The 26,508-nt window shown below is 36.9% G+C and overlaps 1 protein-coding gene across 10 annotated transcripts in view; it reads right to left on the bottom strand.

The window, feature by feature from the left end:
* LOC131692520 (high affinity cAMP-specific and IBMX-insensitive 3',5'-cyclic phosphodiesterase 8) overlaps positions 1-26,508 on the bottom strand; it is a 591,531-nt gene that overhangs the window by 314,346 nt on the left and 250,677 nt on the right. For 3 of the 10 annotated variants that reach the window (XM_058979623.1, XM_058979624.1, XM_058979626.1), the window contains exon 2: positions 22,027-22,647. The exons of 5 other annotated variants lie outside the window; for them this stretch is intronic. In XM_058979623.1, coding sequence (XP_058835606.1) covers positions 22,027-22,174 — 148 coding nt within the window. In that variant the 5' untranslated portion in view covers positions 22,175-22,647. Of the gene's footprint in view, positions 1-9,943; positions 10,608-22,026; positions 22,787-26,508 lie in introns of those variants that run through there. 2 more of the 10 variants (XM_058979625.1, XM_058979627.1) reach the window with 2 other exon arrangements.

Genomic DNA, 26,508 nt, shown 5'->3' with positions numbered 1-26,508 from the left:
ATCAGTTTCCGGTTGAACAAAATTTTATATAACCATATCATCATTAGACATATGTACGTTATGCATACGGACGTTTGGCATAATGGACGTTAGGCATAAATTATCATATTCAAGTATCACCTAACGGAACTTATTTTTTGGCGGTGTTTGCTTCAAGTAGTGAAAGCGTGAGTGTTTGAACTTTTTTTATGTACTCTGGAGACTGATCAAACTCGATCAACATTTTATTCTGCTGTATTAGGTAGTCAAAAAAGCTTTGAGGATTTTTCTCATACAAAATGAAAATTTCAATGCTCTGGAAAACTTTATTCCACAAAGTATTCACCGTTTTGCTCGATAACTTTTTGCCATTATTTAGGTAATACAAAAGTCACTACTGTACAACTTAGCGGACTTCTGAGTAAAATATAAATTTAAGTGCTGTTTTGCACTTTCGTCTATTGTACAGCATTTTTTCCATTAGGATAGTTTTATGACGAACGATTTCGGTTGCACGTTGAGTATGATGTACTACTCGCAAGTATCATACAATTGGTTCAATTTGCAATTTCAACAGGCTTTGATCAATCACGGGAAACTCACGGGCGGTTAGCTAAGATTAGTTAAGATATTTCTATGATAAACGAAACAAATTGTAATTGGATGGTGCTAGATCCGGGCTATATGGCAGATGCATCAGTACTTCCCAACCAAAATTCTTATTGACGTATGCGGACGAGCGTTGTCGTAATGGAACACTACACCTATTCAGTTTATCAATTCAGGACGTTCCTATTCAACTGTTTGTTTCAATCTCTTCAAAAATGGTTCATTTTCAAATCGTTTTATTAACATATCACAAATGGAAACTCGATCCAACAAATTCTTTAGAAATGAGGCACCCACACCTCAAGTTTTTTCTCGTAGCCATTCTTTCTTAAATGATTCAATATTCTGTGATGAGTCATTTTTAGTACACTTGCAAAGTCGTAACAGATTGCGTGTCGCTTATTCTCTACAATTTGAACTATGTCGTCCACTTTTTCCGTGATAAGACGACGAGAATGTGGTGCTTCCTTGATGTGGATCCTTGATGTGGAAATTCCCAGATCTAAAGCGATGAAACCAATACTTAGCTGTTTTAACAGAGATGGCATCTTCGCAATCTTCCTCTGGGTGGCAGCCGCGGCCTTTCCATTTTCAAAATAAAACAATAAAACTTATAGGATTTTTTTCTATTTTTATAAACTTTTAACTAGCACAAAATAAAGCACCAATCCTAAACAGCGCGCAGATATTCTTCGTTCAGACGATACCAAAAGATTTCATGAAATAAAAGCGCTCTGTCGAAACTGAGTTTAATGCACGCTACCGAAAAAAAATCCTCAAAACTTTTTTCGACTACCTAATACTTCAATAAATCTTTGTTCAAATAAAAGAAGAGTCAAAATTTCCCAAGCCACCCAAATCAGGTGATATCGCAATTTCAATGAAAGATCTAATTTTTTGGTAGTAAAATAAAAAAAGTATAATAAGTAAGCATTGCAAAACCAAATCCAAATGGGTTTTGCGAAAAAAAATTTGTTTAACCATAATATTGACATTTGAAGAGTTTTTAGCCTGCTTATTTTAAAAAAAATACTACGGGCGACCTAATTAACCGATTTAAATGAACTAACCAGCTATGAAATTATCGTGTAACACAGATTATTCATGATTTTTTCTGATTAGAAAAATTGGTATTTTGAATATTTTTTAAACAAAATGAAAAACAAAAGAGTTCTGCGCCTCTTTTTTGTACGAAAAAAAAATGCCACATATACTACTTTTATAGCGGTAAGCTTGAATCTAGTTGGTACCGCCACACGGTACTATCTTTGATTTTAGGCCTGAGTTTAGTCCGGCCTAAGACGTTAGTACCTGTCATTGCAGAAATGGCTGCATCCTGAAGCCAAATGAAAACAGTGTAAAAGGCCGCCATGTTCCTCTTGCATACATCTCAATAATTTGAATCAACTTTTCGAACTTTATGTGCAATATTATGGCCCATGTTGCACACAAACCATATGAGGGCAAGTAAGCAAGTTTTATCCCGTACGAAAAACAGGTGTAATCGAATTTTAAATGCATTTTTTTCAATATTCTTTATCGTCCTATATCTAGAAGGTGCTACACGCTCATTTCAAAACGCCACATCGAAGAGTTATATTGCAGGTTAGCAGAAGTCGAATCAAACTGACGGACGAAATTTTATAATTGGATTCAGAGATGAAAATTGTTTTCGTTCGTTAGTTTACCTATGGCTATCAAAATGAGTGAAGTTTAATTTGCTCGCAATTTTTTAGTTATTTTTACATTAGGAAAAAAATATATAATAACAATTTGTTCTCTTTTCTAGTTGTATCTTCTCACAAAGAACACCATAAGAAAGTGGAAGTTTATTTATATTTTTACTGCTTTTGAAAGAGTTCAAAACTAAGATTGAATAAAAAATTGTAAATGAAGCCATGCCATATAGCCTAAGTAACACTTTTAAATATGACGGCAAACAAACTGTTACAAATATTCTCATTTTGATCGTTATTTAAATGTTATCGGAGCTTGCTTGTATTGTTTCGTAATTTATAATTTTCTAGCATATCTTGTACTATTTGCATTTCCGCTGTAGTACAAATTTTAGTTTAATTCTTTATGATAGAACAGATACGCACAGGGTATGAAAGAGCTGTGAAAGCTGAGACTAGACAGATGACTTGGCAAAATGACGCAAAAAGTTGAATACGGAAAAATCGCTTGAATCGTGTCGGAACTTAAGGGGGTGCAAAGATTCTTTGTCTTTTCAGTCATGCGCCACATCGAAATCTTGTTTTGCGGTATATACCATAACTCAAAATCTACTGGACAAACGTTGAGACATTTGCACAGTTGTTTTCACAGCATTTCACAAGTAATTAAGGGAGCTTTTATTTTTTGGTCGAGTTTCGATTTTTTCGTAGTACTTTGAAACCAAAATCCGATTATTGCTAAAACAACGATTAACATGTTATTGTAAAATAATAATATTTAGCAGTTTGCAAAAAGCTCTTGTAGTTGCCTGGGCAATGATGTGAAGAAGAAAAAGAATTGTGCATAATTCAGAACGATTGGTCCAAGAAATTTTGTCTGCATCCAGTACCAGGTTCAATTTGTAAATTTATAATTATCAATTCATTATCAGACAGATGGCAGACTATAGGAAGTAACTAATTATAATTTTTATTAATTAAAATTACTGGACTTTTGGTATTTCAGGCATGATTGGATAATCGTGCTGATAATTTGAATTACTTCATTTTCAGCAAAGTAGGTCTGCCAAATTCTATATGCATGGTTATTAGACTAGTTGGGTAGGATGGTATAATAAGCCCCACCAGCCTAAAATTTCAGATTTCTATTCCATGGACGACATAATTATCTGAAGCAAATAAATAATTTTTATGGCATTTTTCATGTGTTGCAGAACAGCAACTGATACAAACTTTTCAAAAGATGTAAGCTTCCACTCTTTTTCTATAAGCATTTGATTTAATTTGGAACAGTCAGATTTGGCTGAACTGACAAACTACTAAGTGTAATGTTAGAGAAGCTCTTCAAGCCCTTGGAGAGGCTAGCGCCTAACAATACAACTCTATAACGTTCTCGATAGTATACACCATTATTAGCAAAATAACGTTTTAGTCAATTATGGATCTTAAATAATAAATTGTTTAAGCGGTTACTCCACTGTAGAATTTTAAAACCATTGATTTTTTATTTATTAGTCTAAAATGTGCTTTAGGATGTAAAAAATGATATCCCAAAACATGGAGAACGAAAACAATTCAAAAATATAATTTTCAATTTTGCCGCAACGCCTCTTATGTATAACCCATGTGTACTGCAAACTTTAACCGCGTTTTTCTCGAAACCACTGGCAGGAAATGTAACTCGAGCAAATGATTTTTGGTCGCTTTGAAATTTTCACAGTATATTCAAAATTGATTTTTCTCGTCAGGTACGCAGGATTAAATTGTTTATTGCTTACCTTTTTATTGAATAACGATTTTGTATAGATTTTTATGACATTCTCTATGTTTTTTCACTCAAAACTGCGCCATTTCGCTTAAAACCAAAATATCGAAAAAATCCTACGTACATCGCTATTGACATAAGCAATCAGAAAAACTTTAGTTTTTGGCGCCAGGTCAAAAATCACGGGAGATAGATTTTCGACCGTGGACCCCTTCCAAAAAAACGCGCATGACGTGAAAATGCTGCAGAGCCGCCATCTTGTGATGAAATTGCTCGAAGAAATTATTTTATTTGATACAATACTTATGTTATAAATCCCATTCAACAAGATGTCGATTTTATTGAGCAATAAAAAAATTCTCGAAATAATCAGACTATTAAATGGCATAAACAGTGAATTTTAAATTAACTTTATTGTACAGTTTTTTAACATAGCCGTGTATTGCTGATCAGAACGCAGCATCATGTTACCGGAAGAAGACAAAAATTGTCATGCTTCTCTTGCATACATTTCGTTATTTTCAATCCTCTCCTTGGCTTTCTTCTGGTTAAATATGGCTTTCTTTGCTCGCAATAAAGATGACAATAAATAAGCCAATTTATCAGGTAGGAAAGACAAGCACTGTCGAACTACACTAATAAAATAAAATACCAATTAATGCGTAGAAAACTACGCATTTTCAATAAAAGTGGAATAACCCATTTAGTGGGTAAAGAGTTCGTATCCATAAATGAATACAGCTTTTGTACGTCAACCTGGGTATGTTTTACCCTTTATTTTTCGCAGACCTGTTACAACAAATCGCGTGAAAAATATCCTTTCATGAAAATCGTGCCAGAATGAAAAATTCTTTCAATAGAATTATTTCTGAATTAAAAAAAAACATAAAATAACATTCATTTCACATTATTGTCTCCTTAACTACTTAACAAAATAAAACCGCCAACTGGATATATTTTTAATGGCTGGATCCTTTGGCTGCTCTAAAAATGCCAAACGCATATTTGCAACATCCTCAGTAGTTTAAACATGCAGGCCGGTAATTTGCAGCTTCCGCTACGAACCTTAGTTTGCAGGTTAACTCGCTTAAAATAATTCTTAATGACTTTTAACTCATTATTAAGATCAGTATATCCATTGACATTATCTCATCGAGTAGTTGTGAAATGAATAAAAAGCACCAATGGTTATAAGCAATAAAATACCCATTTTTTGACAGCTCATAAAATGTGTAAAGTTTTTTTACCGTGTTTATCTACCCGCATTTTTTTTTATTTCCTCGTTCTTTCCTTCTCTCTACACGTTTGATTCCAATTGCACATCAAAGGGTTACAGTAGAGCACGTTTAGATAAATTGAGATCTATTCAATCAATTCAGATTAAAGTTGTTTTTGTGAATTAGAAACAGAACTACAATAAGAATTGTTTTGATTCTTTTCTTTTTGCTTATCTAGCGGGAATAAGCGGGACCATTTAATTCGTTAATATAAATCGATAACATATTTTCACGAATGATTGCCCATCTATCTATTGTATCACTCATCAAAGAAAGTAAATAACGAAAGAAAATTATTGTTTTTAGGGGATAGATCCAAACAAATGACAATTGGATATAGATCGTAAAATGCAATATTTTATGAATTTACTTACACTGGTCGTTAGCAAATTGAATCAGAATGTTAACAGCTTAGAAATTAGCTCCACAAATACCCTAAGCTAAGAGTAAATAATAGATTTTAAATATGTGCAATGTTCCAATAAGAATAAAATCACATAAAACTTCTGAATACAAAATGTTTTGAAATTTACTGTGAACACAACGGTGATCAATATATTTATTTCGATTTTTGGCATAAATCGTTCCAATTTGCATTGATGCATTATAGAAATATATCTATATTCTGTCTGCCACAGTGCAAAAAAAAAACGCTCAAGAATATAAATGATCATTCTGTCAAAGTTTAATTTTCTGTTTGATCTTTGTTTTCTTTTTATTTAAACCTCGCTGAAAAACGTGTATAATTTTAATTCGCAGACCTTCATTGATAATTGATATTTATTCCAAACTTGTGAAAATTCACTTGAAACGAAAATAAATGTTCTCCCCCACGTCGATAGGTATCATGTTCAATTAGAATGACACTCACAGTTCATTTTAAATTCAAATTGAAATATTTTAACCAATTATTTAATCAAAGTATGAAATCCCGACAAACATATAATTCCAGCTTAAAAGCCAACTGTCAAAATTCTCTTTGAAAGGGAATTCCGGACAAACCGTTACTCACCAATCACAGATGTTGGCTGTAAACAAAAGAGAAAAAAAATTCTCTTCCATTAACTGCTATGAACTTTGTTTAACCAGCGACGGTTTGTCCGGAATTTCCCTTCAAAGAGAATTTTGACAGTTGGGTTTTAACCAGTAATCATATTTTTGTCGAGAAATAACTATCATGGCACCAATTACAACCGATGGTTTAACCTACAGACACTTTATATAACAGACTAGCGGAGAGAAAAACAGTAAAACTAGCAACCAAAACCCTCATGCTCCTTTGGTTGCGCTTTTTGACAGTCCGTTTGGCTGCAATTTTTGACACTTCGCTAGTCTGTGTATAAAGTGTCTGTAGTTTAGCCACCTCTAACTCGACGAGCGCCTATTCAAACTGAATAAAAACATCCATATGTATATCAATTTATTTTCTTTTGTGCATATTATGTCACTACAAAGTACTGCACTTCATCGGCCAACTTTCAACTATCCAACACGTTAAAGTTCTATGTTCAGAAACATATCGGCAACAAGTTGACAAAATTGTTCTCAAACCCTATGGAACGAGATATTTGACGAAGAAAAGCTATTTTACTGCAAGAAAATATCGGAATGAATTTACTTATTTTCTTTAACTTGAATTTGTTGTTTTTTAACATTGACGTGTAACGCAGATCAGAACGCAGCCATATATGATTAAAGCTTACCAAATATTTTAGGCCGGTTTAAAAGTTAGTCCGGTTTAAAAACAGTTAGTACGGCTTTGTGCTTACGGCTATTAGTGCCTAACAACACGCCTTCGAGAAAAAAATGGCCCGCCATTTATAACTAAGTTTTTCCACGCCGAACGCGACTCTGCATGGACCAACATGCCTGTTGTAGGTTTTGTCGTATTATCAAAGGATAATAAATGTAAAAGCGACAAGCAAGAGTGGTAAACCTTTATTCAGTCTATAATTTTGAATTCAAAGCGATGACATACATATTTATACACCAATCGATTGCAATTAATGCGGGCTACAATGGATTTTTCGAAACTGATTAGAAATATTTCATTGCGTTAAATTAAAAGATATGGGCTGAATGAGTAAAAATTCTTAATTTCTTAGTATTTCCATAATCTTTTTGCATATTTTCTATGAATTTCAAAAAACTTTTTTCCCTGAATTGTAGCCTGCATTAATTGCAATCGATTGATGTATAAATATGTATATGTCATCGCTTTGAATTCAAAGTTATAGACTGACTCTTGCTTGTCGCTTTTACAATTATTATTCTTTGATAATACGACAAAACCTGCAACAGGCATGTTGGTCCATGCAGAGTCGCGTTCGGCGTGGAATTTTTCATATAAGAAATACTACTATTAAACAACCTTTTTAAATACGGCTTAATTTCAATCTTGAATTATGAGAAGAATAAGGGTTTAACGGGATATCGCATTTCGTACGGACAGTCTGACTATTTGCAATTGGTTCACAGGACCTTTTTGCTTAAGCAAAATTTTCACATTCTTTCCGAAATATATTGCCATGTTGAATTTCCCTGTTGAGTTTTGGGAAAAAATGGGATAAGCGAGTTTACACGTTTCGTGCTGTCATTCTATCTTCAATCGATTCCTTGGACTTTTTGCCTAAGAAACACTAAATATGGTAGTTCGCATTCAGCTTTCTTCCACGTTGTATAGACAGTAGTAAAAATAAATACAACAAATAGTGGAAGTGGAGGGAAATGAGCATGATAGCGTGCTTTACGCTTAGTTTAAATATCTGCGTTCGATTCCCCAGATATTTTTATATAAGGAGTATGCATTTTTCAATAACAAACTTAACCTTCTATCAAGCTATTGAGTAAAATCGCGTTTTTGATACTTTGTTCTACTGTGCGACGGGTCAAGTCTCAACGGCTCCAATCGCTTCAGTATCTTCTATCAAAACTTCATCTCGTCTCTTTCAAATTCAATGATACTGCTTCAGTTTATGTCGCAGAGCTCGCTGCTATTCAGTATACCGTTGGGATTATTGATACATTGCCAAGCGATCATTATTGTATCGTATCGGACAGTTAGTCATCATTCTAAAACCAACTTACGATCACAACTCGTATCGGCCGATTGATTGTCTTATGTTACTTTCGACATAACTTCAAATGCCCTATGCTAGCGAACTTTAGTGTTCTTGGATGCTGGGGGCGCTTCTTACATTAAATCAGATCAAAAATGTCAGAATAAAACCTGCCTTTTCTATACAAACAGGGAGGAGACGATTGTCATCTTAATCATTTTAGATTTAACTGCGGTAATGTTTAGACAAAAAGCGTCCATAATTAAATTTAAATCTTGCATAAATGAGTTTGAAACGATTTGATATGTGACCAGTTTCAAATTCCAGGATTAGTTCACCTGCAGGAATTTTGGTTGATGATTGATTTTGCTATGATTTAAGATGTGCTCCCGCAATTTTAAAAAAGATGCTTAAAACAACTGATTCTCCCATTATTGATATAGGAAACACTTGAAAAATAATCATTACAATATTTAACCCTTTCATGCCCATGTTGTTTGTGGACAACAACGTTTTTAAACAGCTATAACTTTTGATTGAGGCAAGATTTGCTCACAAAAACAAGTAAGGCTAATAAATGTGACTATTGGCTTTCATTTGAGTATTAACAGTTACAAGGATCAGCTCTAGAACTGAAGTTATTACAATTAGTATGATTGAACTCCGATGAAGCAGTGCTGCCAGGGACAGTTTACGTTGACGACGGAAAATGAATTTTTCATATAACTTCGTTATGTTGCAATATTAGTGAAAACTGATAAAACTTATCAATTTAAACTATTTTCGGCTACGTTTTCCAAGGAGTTGGACTATTGTAAATATTCTAGGAGAATTATAGTGAGCATTGGAAGGTAAAAATTGAGCAGCTTCCAGCACTGCAAGGTAAGCACCTACCTTTATGAAAAAAGATTTTTCGAGTTTCTCGATACCATCGTTTTCAAGAAAAAACACTTTTGAAACCCTACACGCACTAGAAAAAAGTTGGGCATGAAAGGGTTAAGTATTTTAATAGGCAACTGTTCACTTTTTTAATCTTTTTTTTTTGCTTTATGGGGTGCACCAAGATAATAAATCCGAAACCTTTTACAAAACTGTTAGCAAAAATATAACTTTCTTGGTAAAAGCATAAAACTTTGAAAACTTAACAAAAATTATATTCATAACTTTTAGTATTTTTCAGTATCAGATACAACCTTTAGGTCTAGAAACAATTCAGGGTAATTCAACTTTGAAGAAAATCACCTGCTGCCTATGCGTGCAGTACCCAGCACCCCCCTAATAGAACCGATTTTAAATATTATAACGAAAAGCCTTCAATTCGAAAACAAGGCCATCCAGATCAGGTTTGCCACCTCGCTGATCACAATTATCAGATAAGTTCTCTAACGAAATAAAGCGCAACGATAACTACCCCTCCGATAATCTTATTCAAGTGCAAGAAAACCTTGTTTACATGGCACCGCAAGTTGTTCAGCAAAACGATTATTATCACTCCAAAGGCACCACATATTCTCCCTCTCGCTCTCTCTCTCTAACTCTCACTAGCCGCCTAAAACAAAAACGTGCTAATTTCTACACCTCTCACTCGCGATCGATTCACCCGCTGCCGCTGCTGCTCGTCGGGTGTGTTTGGTTCGTCTTGCACACTGCACTCGATTCCTCCGCACGCACACCCTGCCGCGTAAAGTCAACTACTTCGTCGTCGTCATAATAATTTGTATGATTACTATTATGTAATAACACGCACATAGGTATGTCCGAATGAAACCGATTCGACGAGGTAATGCACTGCACCCGGAGTGGGTGGTCTAAAGAACGCCAATCACTGCACTTTGACTCGTTGGCCTGGCGGGTTCTGACACTACCCGCTGAGACCACGAACGATATATTGAGTCTATTAATATGAAGCCGGAGTATCACGCCGTAACCCGATTTCCAACTAATCGTGTGGACGGCCACACGCTTCACCCGAAGGACTTTGATCGGTAAAGATCACTTCAATAAATCACTACGCTGCTTGTAGCTTTAGTCAATTACAGCGAACCTTGTGACTCTAGATGTACGGATAAAGCGGAACATTCTCCGCTATTTACTAGTGAAGGCGGATCCCCTTGCACGGTGACCCTGCGAATCCGAACAAATGGTCCCAAATGGTTGAACTGAATTAGAATTGGAACTGTAACTGGAGCAAGAAAATCCGCCGAATTTAACTGTTTAGATAGAATCACGGGGGGAACAGACAGCACCCGTCAGTAGCGGGAATAGAACTGCATAAGTTGTCAGCTGAGCTGTGGTGAGTTTGTACCGCCGAGCAGCGCACACTGCCTCTATCAGTTAGTTCTGCTGGTAAAGCGTTGTTGATTTGCTATATGAAAGAGAGAGAGCGAGAGGGAACGATTGCTATCAGTCAGTTCAGTACCCGACCGAACTGCTTCGCGTTGATGGTTTATTGTGATGCGACGCTATGATGGCAACTGCTGTCGGCGACGTCACGAGGGTTTGTATTTTGCCGCAGGCCAGGGATGCATTCGTTGTTGGAGGATAAGTTAAATAGCGAAAACCAAGGCTAAAACCGACTATTTCTTCGATAATTATATCGAGAAAATAATTGTTATCGATAGTAAAATAATTAGGTTTGTCAGACGAGCTTTAAAATTTGCTTAACTAATATAGGGGAACTCGGGGCTTTTCGGACCTACTTAAGCAAATAACCCTTTTAGGTGGATAGATGTGAAAAAGTTACCGGTTAAAAGTCCTAATTGTTAGTTTGAAACCTTAGCTACATTTTGGTGCCATAGAAGGTTCATTTATACCACTCAATGACAGCACTAGGGACGATTTGCAAACCCCTACGTTTTTCCATCCTTTTACAATGTAGGGATAATTCGGACCTCCCTGCGGGGCAATACAGACCGTCGTTTTTCTTTAGTTTTTTTACAATGGAATTATGCTTACCTATGAAATATTTATAAGAGACAATCGTTAAGAAGCAAAAAATAAATAAATTGCCTTACAAAAACCTAATCTGGTATATCATAGCTGTCGATTGGCGGCCCATATATTTTCTTTGCTGTAGTGTGTGCAATGGTGTGCGCAGCCGCAAGCCACTGTACGGTGGTTGATGGAATAGGGGGTCCGAATAGCCCCGTACGATGATATCGCACAAAAGTGGCGAGCGTCTCAAAAATATCTGTTTTTCACCCAAACAAAAATCATTCCATAAAATAGGACCCTCAAGCTTTCCAAAACACTTACCTTTTAGTTTTTCACTTTTATTTGTTGCTTTAATCACGGTTTTTTCCATTATAACGATTTTTGTTTTGAGAATGGCAAAACAACGAAACACGTTGTATCTCTTTTATACAAAGAACAAAGAATCAACTTCAGCTCTCAAAATGAATTTTTCAGAATAGCGGTTCCACGAATATGTGCGATAGTCAGAAAATCTTCCTATTTTCTGAGAAATCGAGGGGGTCCGAATTACCCCCACTGTCTTAATAGCCCCGGGTTCCCGTATCTAGAGATGGGCGAGTGAAACGCAAATCGATCAAAAGAATCGACTCGATGCTTTTTAAAAAAAACCTGTTTTAATCCACCTAATGGTGTAATTGTGCCTTTCTCATTTATCCAAAAGCAAGTTATATTCCATATATTTGTGAAAATGCCTATTATATTCTTATTACACTTTGCACATATTTACAAGGGCACGAGTGCCACGAACCTGATGAGCAACATGTTGACGATGACGTCCTTGGAACAAAAAATATAATATTTAAGTGGATAAATCAGCATGAATTCGTATAACATATTTTGGAATGCAGTGGGAGGGGAAAGGGATTATATCTGTTAAAGAGGATGTGAGAGAGGCCTAGTTGGTGAAAATAAATTCAGTCATCACCGAATCCGATGTGACTTTAATTCTGGAATATGCCCAGTACCTTAGTTCGGTTTAAATTCCTATGTAACCGTAGTAACTCCGGAATCAAAAGTGAGATCTGAATGAAATTCAATAGAAGTCAATGGGTGTATTGAATTTATCATTTGAAATCAAGTTTGTAAAAATCAGTTAAGAATTTGCTGAGAAATAGGTGTGATATTATCATTCAAACTTTGATAGTTACCCGAGAGTATCAAGAACCGTCATAGGCGGCCAATTTTTTTTTTGTTTTGATTATAAATGTTTTAACCTTAAGGTCATTCGCCTCTTTGTCGGGTTGGAGAAATCTCTTTAGAGAAATCTCTAACACTATGTGCGGGGTTGGGAATTGAACCCATATGAGCTGGGTACAAGGCAATTGATTTACCAACTACGCTATCTCCACCCTCCTAAGTGGTGGCCAATATGGCCAAAACTACTTTGATTGGTCTTTAGGGATCTAGGCCCACTAATCCAAGTAATGTTAAATCCGCTTCAATATGTATTGCATCGTTTGGACATCTTCATGTTGCTAGTTTATATTAGGAATTTGCTATGTGGCTGCAGTCTTCAGCCCATAATTCCGGAATCGAAAGTAGGATCAACAAAAAAATACAATAGTACCTTGTGGGAGCGTTAGAACCGTTCATTTAAAACTAAGTTTGCGCAAATCGGTTCAGCTATCTCTAAGAAAATTGAGCGGCTTTATTTGATACACACATGCACCCATAGACATTTTGCGGTCACGACGATTTGAATCGAATAGTATGTGACACTTGGCCCTCTGGGACTCAAACGGCAGGTCGATTTTTGAAGTGATTTCCTACTATGTATATAAGAAAGCCAAAAATCATTTATATTTCCAAACCAAACTAATTTAATATCTGTATTGCAGATTAGATTTGTTTCGTAATGACGTATTTGATTGGTCAAATGATTTGAGGTATCAACTAATGAAAGTAGTACTGTTCGTGAAATCTTTGTTCAGGTTGTAGCTTCGCCAAACGGTTTTAGTTTATCTGTGTAACTATCTTTTCAAGAACATGGTAAGCATGTTTGGTTATATTCAAGATGATGCTGTTCGAATAGTACTTCTAACATTGATAGTATTAGTTCAGCAAAAATTATTAGCTGACAATTAACTAACATATATATTTTCGAAATCTGAACGGATCTGATTTTTTTCAGATTTTGACGAATCTGAAAGCTGACAAGTCCACACAAGTAATAAATAATGTTATAACTAGTGTATTAGGAAACGATTGAAGAGTTAAAATAACTCAATTGCTCCTTTTATAAACTGGCTGTCTAGAAATGGACGAAAGCAAACAGAACAAAATCGAATAGGATTTTTAATTATTCGAGTTGTTTCAAACACCCAACGAACATCAATTTGAAAGAACAATGTGAACAATGGACTAGTACGCTATGGACGTGTGTGGCAAAGATCTATTTTGCGGAGAGTACAGTCGCAATGAGACGAGAAGGTATGTATGGAACATTGTTGTCATGTTGTTGTACGTGTACCATTACATTGTACGATTGATAGATTATAGTGAAGACCCGCTTTTATCAGCCCACGATTTTGTCAGCCTCATATGAAAATTGATAGTTGGTAGTTTGATGAGCTCTAGCAGACGAACCAAGTCGAATTCGAGTAAATTTTTTCTTGAGCATATTTTTCTTATCTTAGAGATCCTTAATATGAAAAAATCCAAATTTTAATGCTATTTTAAATTTTGCGCTGTCTGACCCTGTTAAGCGAAATTTATACTAAATAATCGGAAAGGGTTATGAAGCTATATCTAGGGACTAAAGAAAAATATTTAAGGAGCTTCGGTTTGTTAAAAAGAAAGAAAAATATATGTCCCGATTTTGTCAAATTCCCCGTTTTAACAGCCTAAAACTCACCAAAGGGCTGTTAAAAACGGATCTTCACTGTATTAGAATTGTCTAAGGTGATACAAGTTATTATGAAAATTCTGCTAGTTAACTTGAGTGTTTATGCTACAGAATTTGCGAAGTTAAAGGCTGATGAAGTACTATCTCTGATAGTCGACACTCAGTTAACAAGGCATCAATACTTAATTTGCGCATAAGTATTAGAAAGGCGTCTGGAGTACTATGTCTCTAAATTTTCATAACTTTCCCTACTCAGTAATCTCTAGCTAATTAAGTGTCGTTAAAACGTAAAAAAGTGTTATACCTAAATCGAAAATACAGCTAAGAAATCAACCGAATTGAGGCTAGCCTAAACAAACAATTAATAAAATTGTCGATTAAAACCAACAAACGATACCGAGTTGATAGCTGAAAGTCATAGTGTGAATAGTAAGAACGTCGATAGATTATCTCATCTAATATTCTAATTTGTAGTAGAAAAAAGTTACAGTTCACTAAAGTACGGTGAAATCTAATCCACAAGAACCGAATTGACGATAATGAAATCGGATAGTTTATTTATGTTCTCATTCGTATTCATTACCAACTATTGGCAAAACTTATATCATAAAATGTGTGACAAAATCAATTTATCACTATAAGATGAATTGATCTGATCTTTTCGATATCAAATTTGAGCCGAGCGACTCCAAATTCACTTATAATATATGGCTATGGGACGAAATTCTTTAAAAATGTATATGGCGGATGAAGAGAATGTAGGTCAAAGGGGAGGGAGGGGGGTTGATGTAGAAAGAGATGGTGTGAGGGGAAGCTGAGAGGGGGCTGATGGAGTATGCAACACCCAACCGCATATTATACCCACCATTTGAGATTTGGTTTATGAAAATCGGTTCAGTAATCACCGAGTAATCTGGAATACGTCCAGAACCCGAAAATTCCGGAACTGTCAATAGTGGACATTATATTCAAAGCATCTTTGATTGGCCATCAATTATCTAGTCTTATAAATAAAAATGATGTTATCTAGACTGGCAAATAGAAATGGATTTTTAACCTTTGAAGTATTACGATTGTACCGGTTTATATGGGAAATTCCTATGTGGTCGCAATAAACAACCTGTAACTCCAGAACCAAATGTCAGATACGAATGAAACTCAATAACAGTCCATGGGAGTATTGTATCCTTTCATTTGAAACCAAGTATATAAAAATCGGTCAAGAGTTCCCTGAGAAAAAGGTGTGAGGTTAACTTACGAACTTGGAAAGTACCTGGTGGCATCAAGAACCGTCATAGGTGGACAATGTGGTCAAAGCTGCTTAGAATGATCATTAGTGATCTAGACCCGCAAATCCGAGTTATTTTGCATCCTTTTTGATATGTATTACACCATTTGGACATCATGGTGTTACCATTTTATATGGGAATTTGCCGGGTGACCGCACTCTTCAACCCGTAACTCCGGAACCGGAAGTCCGATCGAGAAAAAATTCAATAGCAGCTTATGGGAGCGTTATACCTTTCATTTGAAATCAAGTTTGAGCGATCGGTTCAGCCATCTCTGAGAAAAGTGAGTGAGATTTGAAAACACACACACACATACAGACATTTGTCAATTTAGACGAACTGAGTCGAATGGTATATGAGACTCGGCCCTCGGTTAATAAGTCGGTTTTCAGAGTGATTGCGTATCCTTTCTTTATGAGAAAGCCAAAACAATGTCGTCTGATGGAAGTGGGAGCGCGGGTTGAAATTCTGGGGGATGATTTTCGGGGCAATAGCACACATTCGTTGTTTATATACTGTTGCTATTCTTTCAAGAACATTAAAAAAAAATTCAAAATCGGTTGAAAAATGACTGCGTCGAAAAAATTTTAGTGCTGAAAGTCCTGAAAAATAGTTTTTTTTTACTAAAAACCAAGATTTTGAGGGTACTCAACAATTTTTATACATTATTTTGTGCTGTATTTGATGAGATTTACAACCACTGAGAACTGATATACAGGTAAAGTTTTCAATGTGTGTAAGAAATAAAACTGCCGTTTTGAAATACCACAGGCAAGTAGCAATTTGTCACTAGCCGGCGCTACGCTATATGGGCGTATATAGGGGGACCCGGGGCTATTAAGCCAGTGGGGGTGATTCGGACCCCCTCGTTTGCTCAGAGAACCGCAAAATTTTCTGATTGTCGTACGTATTCGTGGAACCGCTATTCTAAAACATTAATTTTGAGAGCTGAATTTAATTCTTTGATTTTTGTGGAAAGGAGATATAACGTGTTTCATTTTTTTACCTTCTTCAAAACAAAACTTATTAATATAGTAAAACCGTGATTAAAGCAACAAATAAAAGTGTAACAAATAATTCGTAAGTGTTTTGGAAAGCTTGAGGCTCCTATTATTTGGAATGATTTTTGTTTGTTTTCAAGACGCCACCATTTTTGTGCGAAATGAGCGTACGGGGCTAATCGGACCCCCTATTTCATCAACCATTTCATGCACACAATTGAACACACCATAGCAAAGAAAATACATCGACAGCTGTGAATAACTAGATTAAGTATTTTTAACGCAATTTATTTGTAAGGAGTTTCTTTTATAAATATTTTATAGATAAACATAATTCCATTGGAAAAAAACCTGTTTTAATCCACCTAGTGGTGCAATTCTATTTTTAATTTTTCCTATAGTTTATATGAGAAGTGGCCGCACTCTTAAACCCGTAATTCCGGAACCAGAATTCCGATCGATCCAAAATTCAATAGCAGCCGATGGGAAGGTTGCACCTTTCATTTGAGACTAAGTTTGGGCAAATCGGTCCAGCCATCTCTGAGAAAAATGAGTGACATTATTTGACACCTACGCACATACATACACACACAGACACACACACACATACAGACTTTTTCCGATCTCGACGAACTGAGTCGAATGGGATATGACACTCGGCCCTCCGGGCCGGGATTATGTTGGCGTTTTTCAGAGTGATTGCATAACCTTTCTATATGAGAAAGGCAAAAATTAAAGACAAATGACGGTCTGAATTGCCCCGTCGGGGGTCCGAATTATCCCTACATTGCAATGGATGAAAAAACGTAGAGGTTTGCAAATCGTCGTCTAGCGCTGCCATGCAGTGGTGCAAATGAACCTTTTGTGGCACCAAAATGTAGCTGAGGTTTCAAATTAACAATTAGGACCTTTGACCGGTAAATTTTTTCACATCTATCCACCTAAAAGGGCGATTTGCTTAGGTAGGTCCGAATAGCCCCGGGTTCCCCAACGTTTTTCACGAAAGTTTGTTCTAGCTTATATGTCTGTTCTCTGTGCTACAACGTAAACTAGGACACTTGAAAAGTACAAAATCACTCCTGCACCGTGTATTTAGATACAAAATGTCTGCAAAATATATTATACGCGTTGCTCGCTGCGCAAATCTTAAACCTTAAAGCGAAAACCCTATTTTAATCCACCTAGCGGTGCAATTGTGCCTCTCTCAATCATGAATCACGAGAATGTGTGCGTTGTTTATATTCATTAAAAGCTTTTAAATGCATATATTACATTTTATTATTGTACATCACATGACAACTATATACAGGAAAATAAATCATTATCCGAGTTCTAAAATTTTGAAGAAGAAAAAACAGCCACGGTAATATTGAACTGAAAAACCTGTTTTAATCCACCTAGCGGTGCAATTGTGCCTTTCTCATTTCTCTAAACTATGGCACGGAGGCTTTTTATGTTCAACATAATTGTGGAAATGTCCATTACATTCTTAGTACACTTTGCACTTATACACAATGGCATGCCAGCCACGAACTTGATGAGCTACGTGTCGACGGTGAAACACTTGAAACAAAAAAATATCATCTCCATTAGCCTAATCATCATTAGATCAATGTTATCTGCTTGCTAACTCATTTTGTCATGCGGGGCTGGGTATGTGAAGAGGGCGAAAGTCCCATGAACGAACGACTCCCCAGCTTAAATTGGTATGCTTTGTGATACAGTGGTGGTTTAAAGATGATGGGGTTGAAAGGGAGGGGTATGAGGGCTGGATGGGGTGGTGGTCTGAGGGGTGATTTAAGGAGATTTTTAAAGGAGGGGCGCGAACAGTAAAGGGGGTGGGTGTAACCCCTCTCCGTAAACCATCAACTATGCCCCTGTTAAAATCCAGAAACCCTAAACGAGTCGAAAAAAAAATTTGGCCGGGATTAGGTTGACGTTTTTCAGAGTGATTGCATAACCTTTCTATATGAGAAAGGCAAAAATGTGCCAAAATCCAAAAAAGTGAATCGTAGTCAAAAAATTTTTTCGAGTTTGCATCAAATCTCGACGTTTCATGCACCTTGAACACATTTAGCATCAAAAATAAAAATTCTATTTTTAATTTTTCCTATAGTTTATATGAGAAATTTCTGTATGGCCGCACTCTGAAACCCGTAATTCCGGAACCAGAATTCCGATCGATCCAAAATTCAATAGCAGCCGATGGGAAGGTTGCACCTTTCATTTGAGACTAAGTTTGGGCAAATCGGTCCAGCCATCTCTGAGAAAAATGAGTGACATTATTTGATACATACGCACATACATACACACACACATACACACACACACATACACACACACATACATACATACACACACACATACAGACTTTTTCCGATCTCGACGAACTGAGTCGAATGGGATATGACACTCGGCCCTCCGGGCCGGGATTAGGTTGACGTTTTTCAGAGTGATTGCATAACCTTTCTATATGAGAAAGGCAAAAAGGTGCGAAATCGGCAGTCCCCAAAAAGTCGATTTTTACAAAAAAAAATTTTCGAGATAACATAAAATCTCGACGTTTCATGCATTTTAAAGATGTTTGGCATCAAAAATACGAATTCGATTTCTGAAATTTCATGGGGTCCCCCCTTTGAAAAAAAAATTGAGTTCCGGCTTATATGGGAATTTCATATGTGACCGGACGATTTAGTCTATATTTCCGGCCCCATATAAGCGATCCGTACGAAATTTTATAAACATCTGTGGGGATATTATAGCTATCATTTGGGACTAAGTTTGTGAAAATCGGCCCAACCATTTCCGGGAAACTGATGTGAGTTCGTAAATTTTGAAAGATGGCCGCTTTTCCCGGGCACTTTCGGAACCGTCTATGGTGGTCAATGTAGTCAACGAAAGTTTGGTTGGCCGTCGGTGACCTAGAACAGCAAATTTAAGTTGTTTGAGAGACATTTTAGCGAAATTTTTACCTTTTTTGTTTTCTTCGGAGTATCGGTTTGAATCACAATTTGCTATGTGATCGAACGCCACAACCTGTAACTCCGGAACCGGAAGTCGGATCGGGATGAAATTAAATAGCCATTTACGGGGACGCAATACCTTTCATGTGAGGCCAAGTTTAGTCGAATCGGTCTAGCCATCTCCGAGAAACCGATGTGACTGTTATTCTGAATTTAGATACTTCCGCCGGGGCTTCCGGAACCGAGGATGGTGGCCAATGTGGCCAAATAGACTTTGAATGGATGTTAGTGACCTAATACTACAAATCGAAGCAGTTGTGGTCATATTTTGGAAAAATTTTCACCTTTATACATTCATTGCAGAATTTATTAAAATCGACATTTTCTGCGTGTTCGTACTCATCACCCTGTAATTCCGGAACCGGAAGTCGGATCCATTAGAAATTCAATAGCAGCCTATGGGAACGTTGCACCTTTCATTTGAGACTAAGTTTGTCAAAATCGGTTCAGCCATCTCTGAGAAAAATGAGTGACATTTTTGGTCACATACACACACATATACACACATACACACACATACACACATACATACATACATACATACATACACACATACATACACACACAGATATTTGCCGAACTCGACGAACTGAATCGAATGGTATATGTTACTCGGCCCTCCGGGCCTCCGTTAAAAAGTCGGTTTTCAGAGCAATTGCAATACCTTTCTATTGAGAAAGGCAAAAAGGTTAAATCAAAATCTAGGTTTCTTACACTTAACCTGAATACACCCCTGCAAGTGCTCTACAATTTAAGCCCGACTTTGAAACTCATCATCACCAGCCCGGAGTCATCGTTACTGCCTGCTGTTATCATCTACCCGGTGAGTGACTTAGCATCGCGTATGTACCTACCTACATATACGCAACCGATCGGTCCCACAGTGTCTAAGTTGCTGTGCAATAAGCTGTGGTGTGAACACCAACACCGTCGAAACCGCATACCGCCACCACCACCACCACCGACGACGACGACGCTAAATCAATTTTCACAGTTCCACCATCTGCTAGCTTCATAAGTATAATCAGGTTGCGAAGCTAGTCGCCCAGGAAAACGTCATAGCTTTGCGGAATCAGTTCGCTGCACATTCCTGCATTTAATTGTAAAATGTGCATGAAACTGTGAAAAGGCACGTTTTAATGCGATAAACCGGTGTGCCGCTGACGTTTTCCTTTTCTTGATTAGGTTACGGGTGGAACTTTGATTGTTCTACCGACAGCTGCTGTAGCGGCTTTTTTTTCTCTACGTTATTAGAGAAAATCCAGATTTTCCAATTCACAACGAAATTACGAATGCGAACCGGTTTCATCCACCGGGAGTTTAAATTTAGACATAAACAATATTACGCACGTGGGTGGCATTTTCGGCGTGAATGAGTCAAATAGAGTGAGAGTGAGTTGAGTCGCAAGAGGAAAGATCGATAAACAAGTGTTATCATTCCGGTTGGAGATAGGGGAACATATTTTTGCTGGTTTGTAATTGAAATGGGTTCGATAGGTAGGGACAGTTATTTATTAACCTGGCGAGAGCTGTTCGGCGGGGAATCTGCGCACCTGTGTTTTCGGAGGAAATTTTGTGGAATATACAGTAATATCGTTCAGCGGACGGAAATAAATTTTAGTGATTTTTTTATTTTTTACATATCGTAAAGACACAAAAATCTTCCGGCTCCGTCAAGCTATCGCAGTAAGTGGCGTGAAAAAGAAAATAAAAATTTAAAAAAATATAGCAGCATATGATTACTTCGGGTTCCAATGACATATCTAGCAGATGACGCGCTGTATCGATCAATCACTGTTGATTACAAAAAAAACTTGTGATGTCTTCTTGCATTTGAACATGATTTCCCAAAATTATAACTCACTGAATACTGAATATAAACAAAAAAAATCTTTTTTTTTGGTTTGACGTAAGTGCCAATACCTTATTTAAGACTTTTTCTGGTATCCAACGGAGAGAACAGATCGAAATGGTGAGTTAAGCGAAAGCAATTATGTTAAAAAAACCTCCATTGAGGCAGGATTCAAACCTGCAACCCTTGGGACTACGGCCCAATACACAAACCCTTATCATAAGTGTTTGTGCATTGGGCCGGAGTCCCAAGGGTTGCAGGTTCGAATTCTGTAGCTGGAGGATTTTTACACATAATTGCTTTCGCTTAACTCACATTTCGATCTGTTTTCTTTGTTGGATATCACCAAAAAGTAACTGAATATTGCTGAATTTTTTGCAGGGAAGCGTTTCCATGATTTTTCATTTTCGGAGTTCACAAAAAAAAGTTGAAATTATTATTATACTGAATTAGGCTAGAAAATAAAAAAAAACACACATTCATCTTTTGTACATCAGACAAGTTATTTCATCCGGCAGGGAAAGTAAACATTTCTATTATTCTTGATAGCGAAACATTACGGCAGCTAAAACAACACAGAACGGAACTGAAAAGGGTATCACGTTTAACCTAGTTGAGAGTTGATAAAACTCTACACCAGAACAGTTTACTTAGAAAAAAAAAACAGGTAATACTAACCAGATGGGTCTAGCAGCATATCCTCGCCGGCAGTATCACTGTCTCCATTCTGATTCTCGGTAGAAACATCCATAGTAAGCTCTTCCGCTTCGTCACCTCTGGCGCCGGATGTGCTACTATTAAGCTGCTCCTGTGTTACAATAATCATTCTGCTTGACTGCCGACCTGGTGTAGGGTTTTTAGCACCTCCGGCTGTGGGCGTGCGTGAGTGTGTGTGGGTTTGAGCACGTTAGCACCGATCTGAAAACTTTTGCTTCGGGGTTTAGATAAACTTTATCATGTCACCGCTACCGGAAACCACCCTATTGCTTCACAATATAAACATTAACAAACTTCAACACTTTTCCCTTCGTCACACACTTGCACTTCTGAATTGAGCACCTGCTGCGGATGAGTATCCAGGAACGGCTTCAATTACCAAATTACCCCCGGGCCCAAACAACTATTTTTTACGGTACCACTGTTATGGTTGTATGTAGCTATCGAACCGAATCACAAGTCGAACAATTATGATAATTGTGCTGCTATTTTTTCCCATCCTTCCGTCAAAACACTTTTGCGTATTACTTTCCTCCTATGTGTAACAGGTTTTTTTACCCGCTCGATATCACCGCACTTGCACTATCACCAAAAATCAATACCAATAAATGAAAGGTTTCTTCCCGTGACCGGTGTGCCGTGCCTGTGCGCCCCGATCGCTCTAACAAGTTGCACTATTTTCAATCGGAGCGTTTGTTGCCGGTTTTTTTTCGCGTCAATACGAGTTTCCAGGTTACTAGCGGTGAGTGCTATCCGCTGTGTTCAGGATGAAAAGAACTTTTTAGTGGGCACTGCGTCCGTGTCTATTGAAAGCGTTACCGGATGTTGTGTTATGACTGAACTTTGAGTACTTTGATGTTATTGCATTGCACCACTTGAAGCGGACGCTTGGTGGATAGTGAACGGTACAAACTATTGCGCGTTGGCATTTTTTCAGGGTACAAGAGTTTTTTGGGTAAACTTAATTCACTTACCATATCGCATAAATTAAACATAAAAAGTTATCATAATTGGTGGAGAAAATACCAGATCCGATGCGTAATTTTTGTGTCAATCTTCCTTCTTCCTTGTGTTAGAAACGATTGAATTTGCTAGCAATATAATTCGAAAGGGTCCGATCTTAGAGTGCTATGTGCTGTCCTGATAAATACTAGTTTCCTTGAACAATTTATGGCAAGTGTTTCCGGTAAAGTTTTCCTGCCTCAACTGGAGTTACTGGAAGAGATTTTTCTCCATGAAGCATCAAACTGTGTTACGTGGGAGTGGTCGAGCAACTATTGCAGACAGCTCCAAGGAGTCGAAGACGGCCATGAATGATAAGGGAGTATTTCCATTTTTTCTTATTGACCATTGTTATTAGTCGTAGGGTAACTTCGGAAGAGATGCCGGGTAGGGGTAAGATTCCGCACACTCTGTATCTCGTATGTGGGGTCACTTTTGTGCGGTAATGGGATATTGTGAGTTTGTCTTTCGTTATGTAAAAGTTTGTACTGGATATGTAAAATAATCTTTAATATTGGTTCACGAAGGTTTTATTATTTATGCGACCAGTTGCTGATGTTCTAGAGCGAATCAGTCATGACAATGGCACTAAACTTAAATATAAACTTGCTTTCAGGAGTCTAAGGTTACATCCGAGAGTTTCATTTTAAGCTCATAACATCTATACCGTATAATCATCTTTTTGTTTCACTTGTTTCCTTTCTGTCAGTCATCAACTGAACGAAAATAACCATTCTGCCACGCTCCAATCTATTTATACTAAAACTAGGAAATAATCACATATATTTTTTTCTCGATATAATCTCCCAATGACAATGAAAGTTTATAGCATAGGTGTATGCTAATGCTGATTTTATTTTTGAATCGCGGTCGCTCTAGGTTCGCTCTGAACTGTCATTTTAATATGGCTTTTGTAAATATTAGAGCGAACCTAGAGCGACTCGGATCTAAAACCGAAGTCAGCATTATTTTGGAGGAGAGCGAGTAAAGGCGCTTTAACCTAGGCTTAATGAGCCAGGGCAAGGTGTAAATACCTCTGTCCCATCCCAAAGGACCAAAAGAGTGACATTAACCTTCTTAACAAAGTCACTCCCAACGTTTTATCATAACCCCTTATAAACTGAAACGGTCGGTACGGTTGTCCTCGTTTCTTCCTCATTCAAGTTTCAAAACGATTCGTTGGTTGAATTGTTCATTAAATGAATAATTCAATTGCCGTATAATATTGAAATATCTTCAAACCCAACTCTGCACAGTAGGCCTGGCCGTTTTAATATTTGCGAATTATTGTAATATGCTTCAAATATGATTGTTGACAAGAAAAACACTAAAGAATATCTGCAGTGTTTTCCAGGATGCTTTTCAATACAGGTTGTGAAGTATTTTTTAACTCTATGGTTGAATAAGATCATATTATTCTAGTAGTTTTCGCATCTAGTATTACAAAAGTATTATTAGTTTCGCTTCTAGTGTTGCGAGAAATATGTTGTCAAAGTTGTTGGTAGACAAATTAGAGTGTGAATCGATAATGAGTGTGAGATTTTCAAACTTGTATGACTTTTTTCATACTTAACCGTAATTAACCAAATTCTGTCCAGTTTCTCTTAAGAGTATATTGTTAACGTCCACAAAGTTGTGCAATTGCCTGTGAGATTCTGGTCAAGATGGGAAAAAATCAGCAGTGAAACAATGCGCAAAGAAATCGAAAGAGCGCTGGAAACTCTACACGACGCTACTACCGAAATACCGATGCTGCGACATTGATAATAAAACCTACATCAAAACTGATTTCGAAGAGTAATCAGTGATGCTGCGTTATCAGACCGAATGACATTTGGCGGAATGGACATTAGGTCGAATGGACAGTAGGTCGAATCTGTAACTGTGAGCGGGAGAAAAAGACGAAGTTTATCCTGCCGAGCTTTCGAAGATTCTCGGAGAATATTTGCTTTTCTTGCTTCTCAGTTATTTGCTTATATCCTTCTTTTTATCATGAGCTGTTCTTTCGAATTATTTATAATCTTAAACATTCTATCCAGCTAGCCCTATTAGATAATTAACAGCTTTATTATTTTGGGATGTAACGAAGTTTTTAAAGCGACAACTTATTGAATATATGTACTACATACTTTAAAATATTTACATCACGCAAAATGTACATAAAAGGAGCGTCACAATTCACTTGAAATTACATTGAAGTGCATGTAAATATGTGCTTCGTTCGCAATTGTTCACCTTTCTCTACTGAGTTTTGCATCAAAAGAGACACAATATTTTATTTCACATGTTAAAACATGTAAAATTCTATTAGTAGACAGCAAAATACATCGCCATGATGTTTACATCCAATGTAATTTTAATTTTTTCTAAGTGTGTAGGGTTACCAACCGTACTTATTTTAAAGGACAATTTCGACGATTTTGGAAAGCGTCATTTATTTTTCCTCAAATGTCCTTAATTGCAGTCTTTAACTTAGAAGTATTTCAAAAAATTTCAGATCAAGTTTATTCCGGGATAAAGAATCTTCAATTAATAAATTTTATACTGTGTTGCGTTTCGGCTTCGCCTCATCAGAAACCAACACTAACTTATTGTCGGAATAGATTAGCGCCGGCTTGACGCAAATCCCTTAAAACTAAAACACACTTTGTGTTTCAATCGAACGACTGATCAAACGTGATGTCCCGTTCGAGCAGAAGTTCTGTTTATGCGGATGAGACACAGTGAAACCGAAACTTGTCTTGGCTTAGCAGGCCTATGCGAAAGCATAGGACATAATAAATTTTAATTTTAGTCGGTTAATGCAACCAAGAGCAGTTATACTTAAAAATAAATCAAATTGGCTTCATTTAGAATTCGCATACATTATTCTGTAGCAGCGCATCGAGTGGCCGTTTCTTGAGGATGAAAAGCTTGGTTTAGGGTTCGCAGCTGCAAATCTTTTGCCAGATCATTAGTTTTTGGGCAAATTTATCGATGAAAATAAACTATATTTTCATTGGGACTTTGTGCTGTAGCCTGATAAAACTTTTGTCCGAGAGCTTGCAGAAACGGGTTTTCGGCGGCACACAGTTTAACTGATCGTATCAAGCTAGGACAGGATCTGCCAGCTCTGTCCTCGCTTTCGAACCAATCTCGAATCAGCTCGTGATTGGATGAAATTGACATCAACAGGCATTCGGTTTGGCAATTAAAGATGCTAAAGGATTGCTTCAAAGTCTTGGCAGAATTGTTAGGTATCGTGATTTGGTTTACAACAACGATTGTTTAGCGTATTGATTTTTGTTAGTTTCGTAAAGATTTTACTTTCTTTGCATAACGTTAATCTGTTTTTATATTCGTAGCACGGCTTGTTTCACCTTTTCGTTTAGGAGGGATATTAACAACGACTTCAACGTTATTCTGTGACTATTATGCTTTCTATCCGGATCGCATATCTGG

The sequence above is a fragment of the Topomyia yanbarensis genome, chromosome 3 (genome assembly GCF_030247195.1).
Source record: "Topomyia yanbarensis strain Yona2022 chromosome 3, ASM3024719v1, whole genome shotgun sequence".
Lineage (NCBI taxonomy): Eukaryota > Metazoa > Arthropoda > Insecta > Diptera > Culicidae > Topomyia > Topomyia yanbarensis.
The sequence above is the reverse complement of the archived record's forward strand: the minus strand, read 5'-3'. Positions and strand labels throughout refer to the sequence as shown.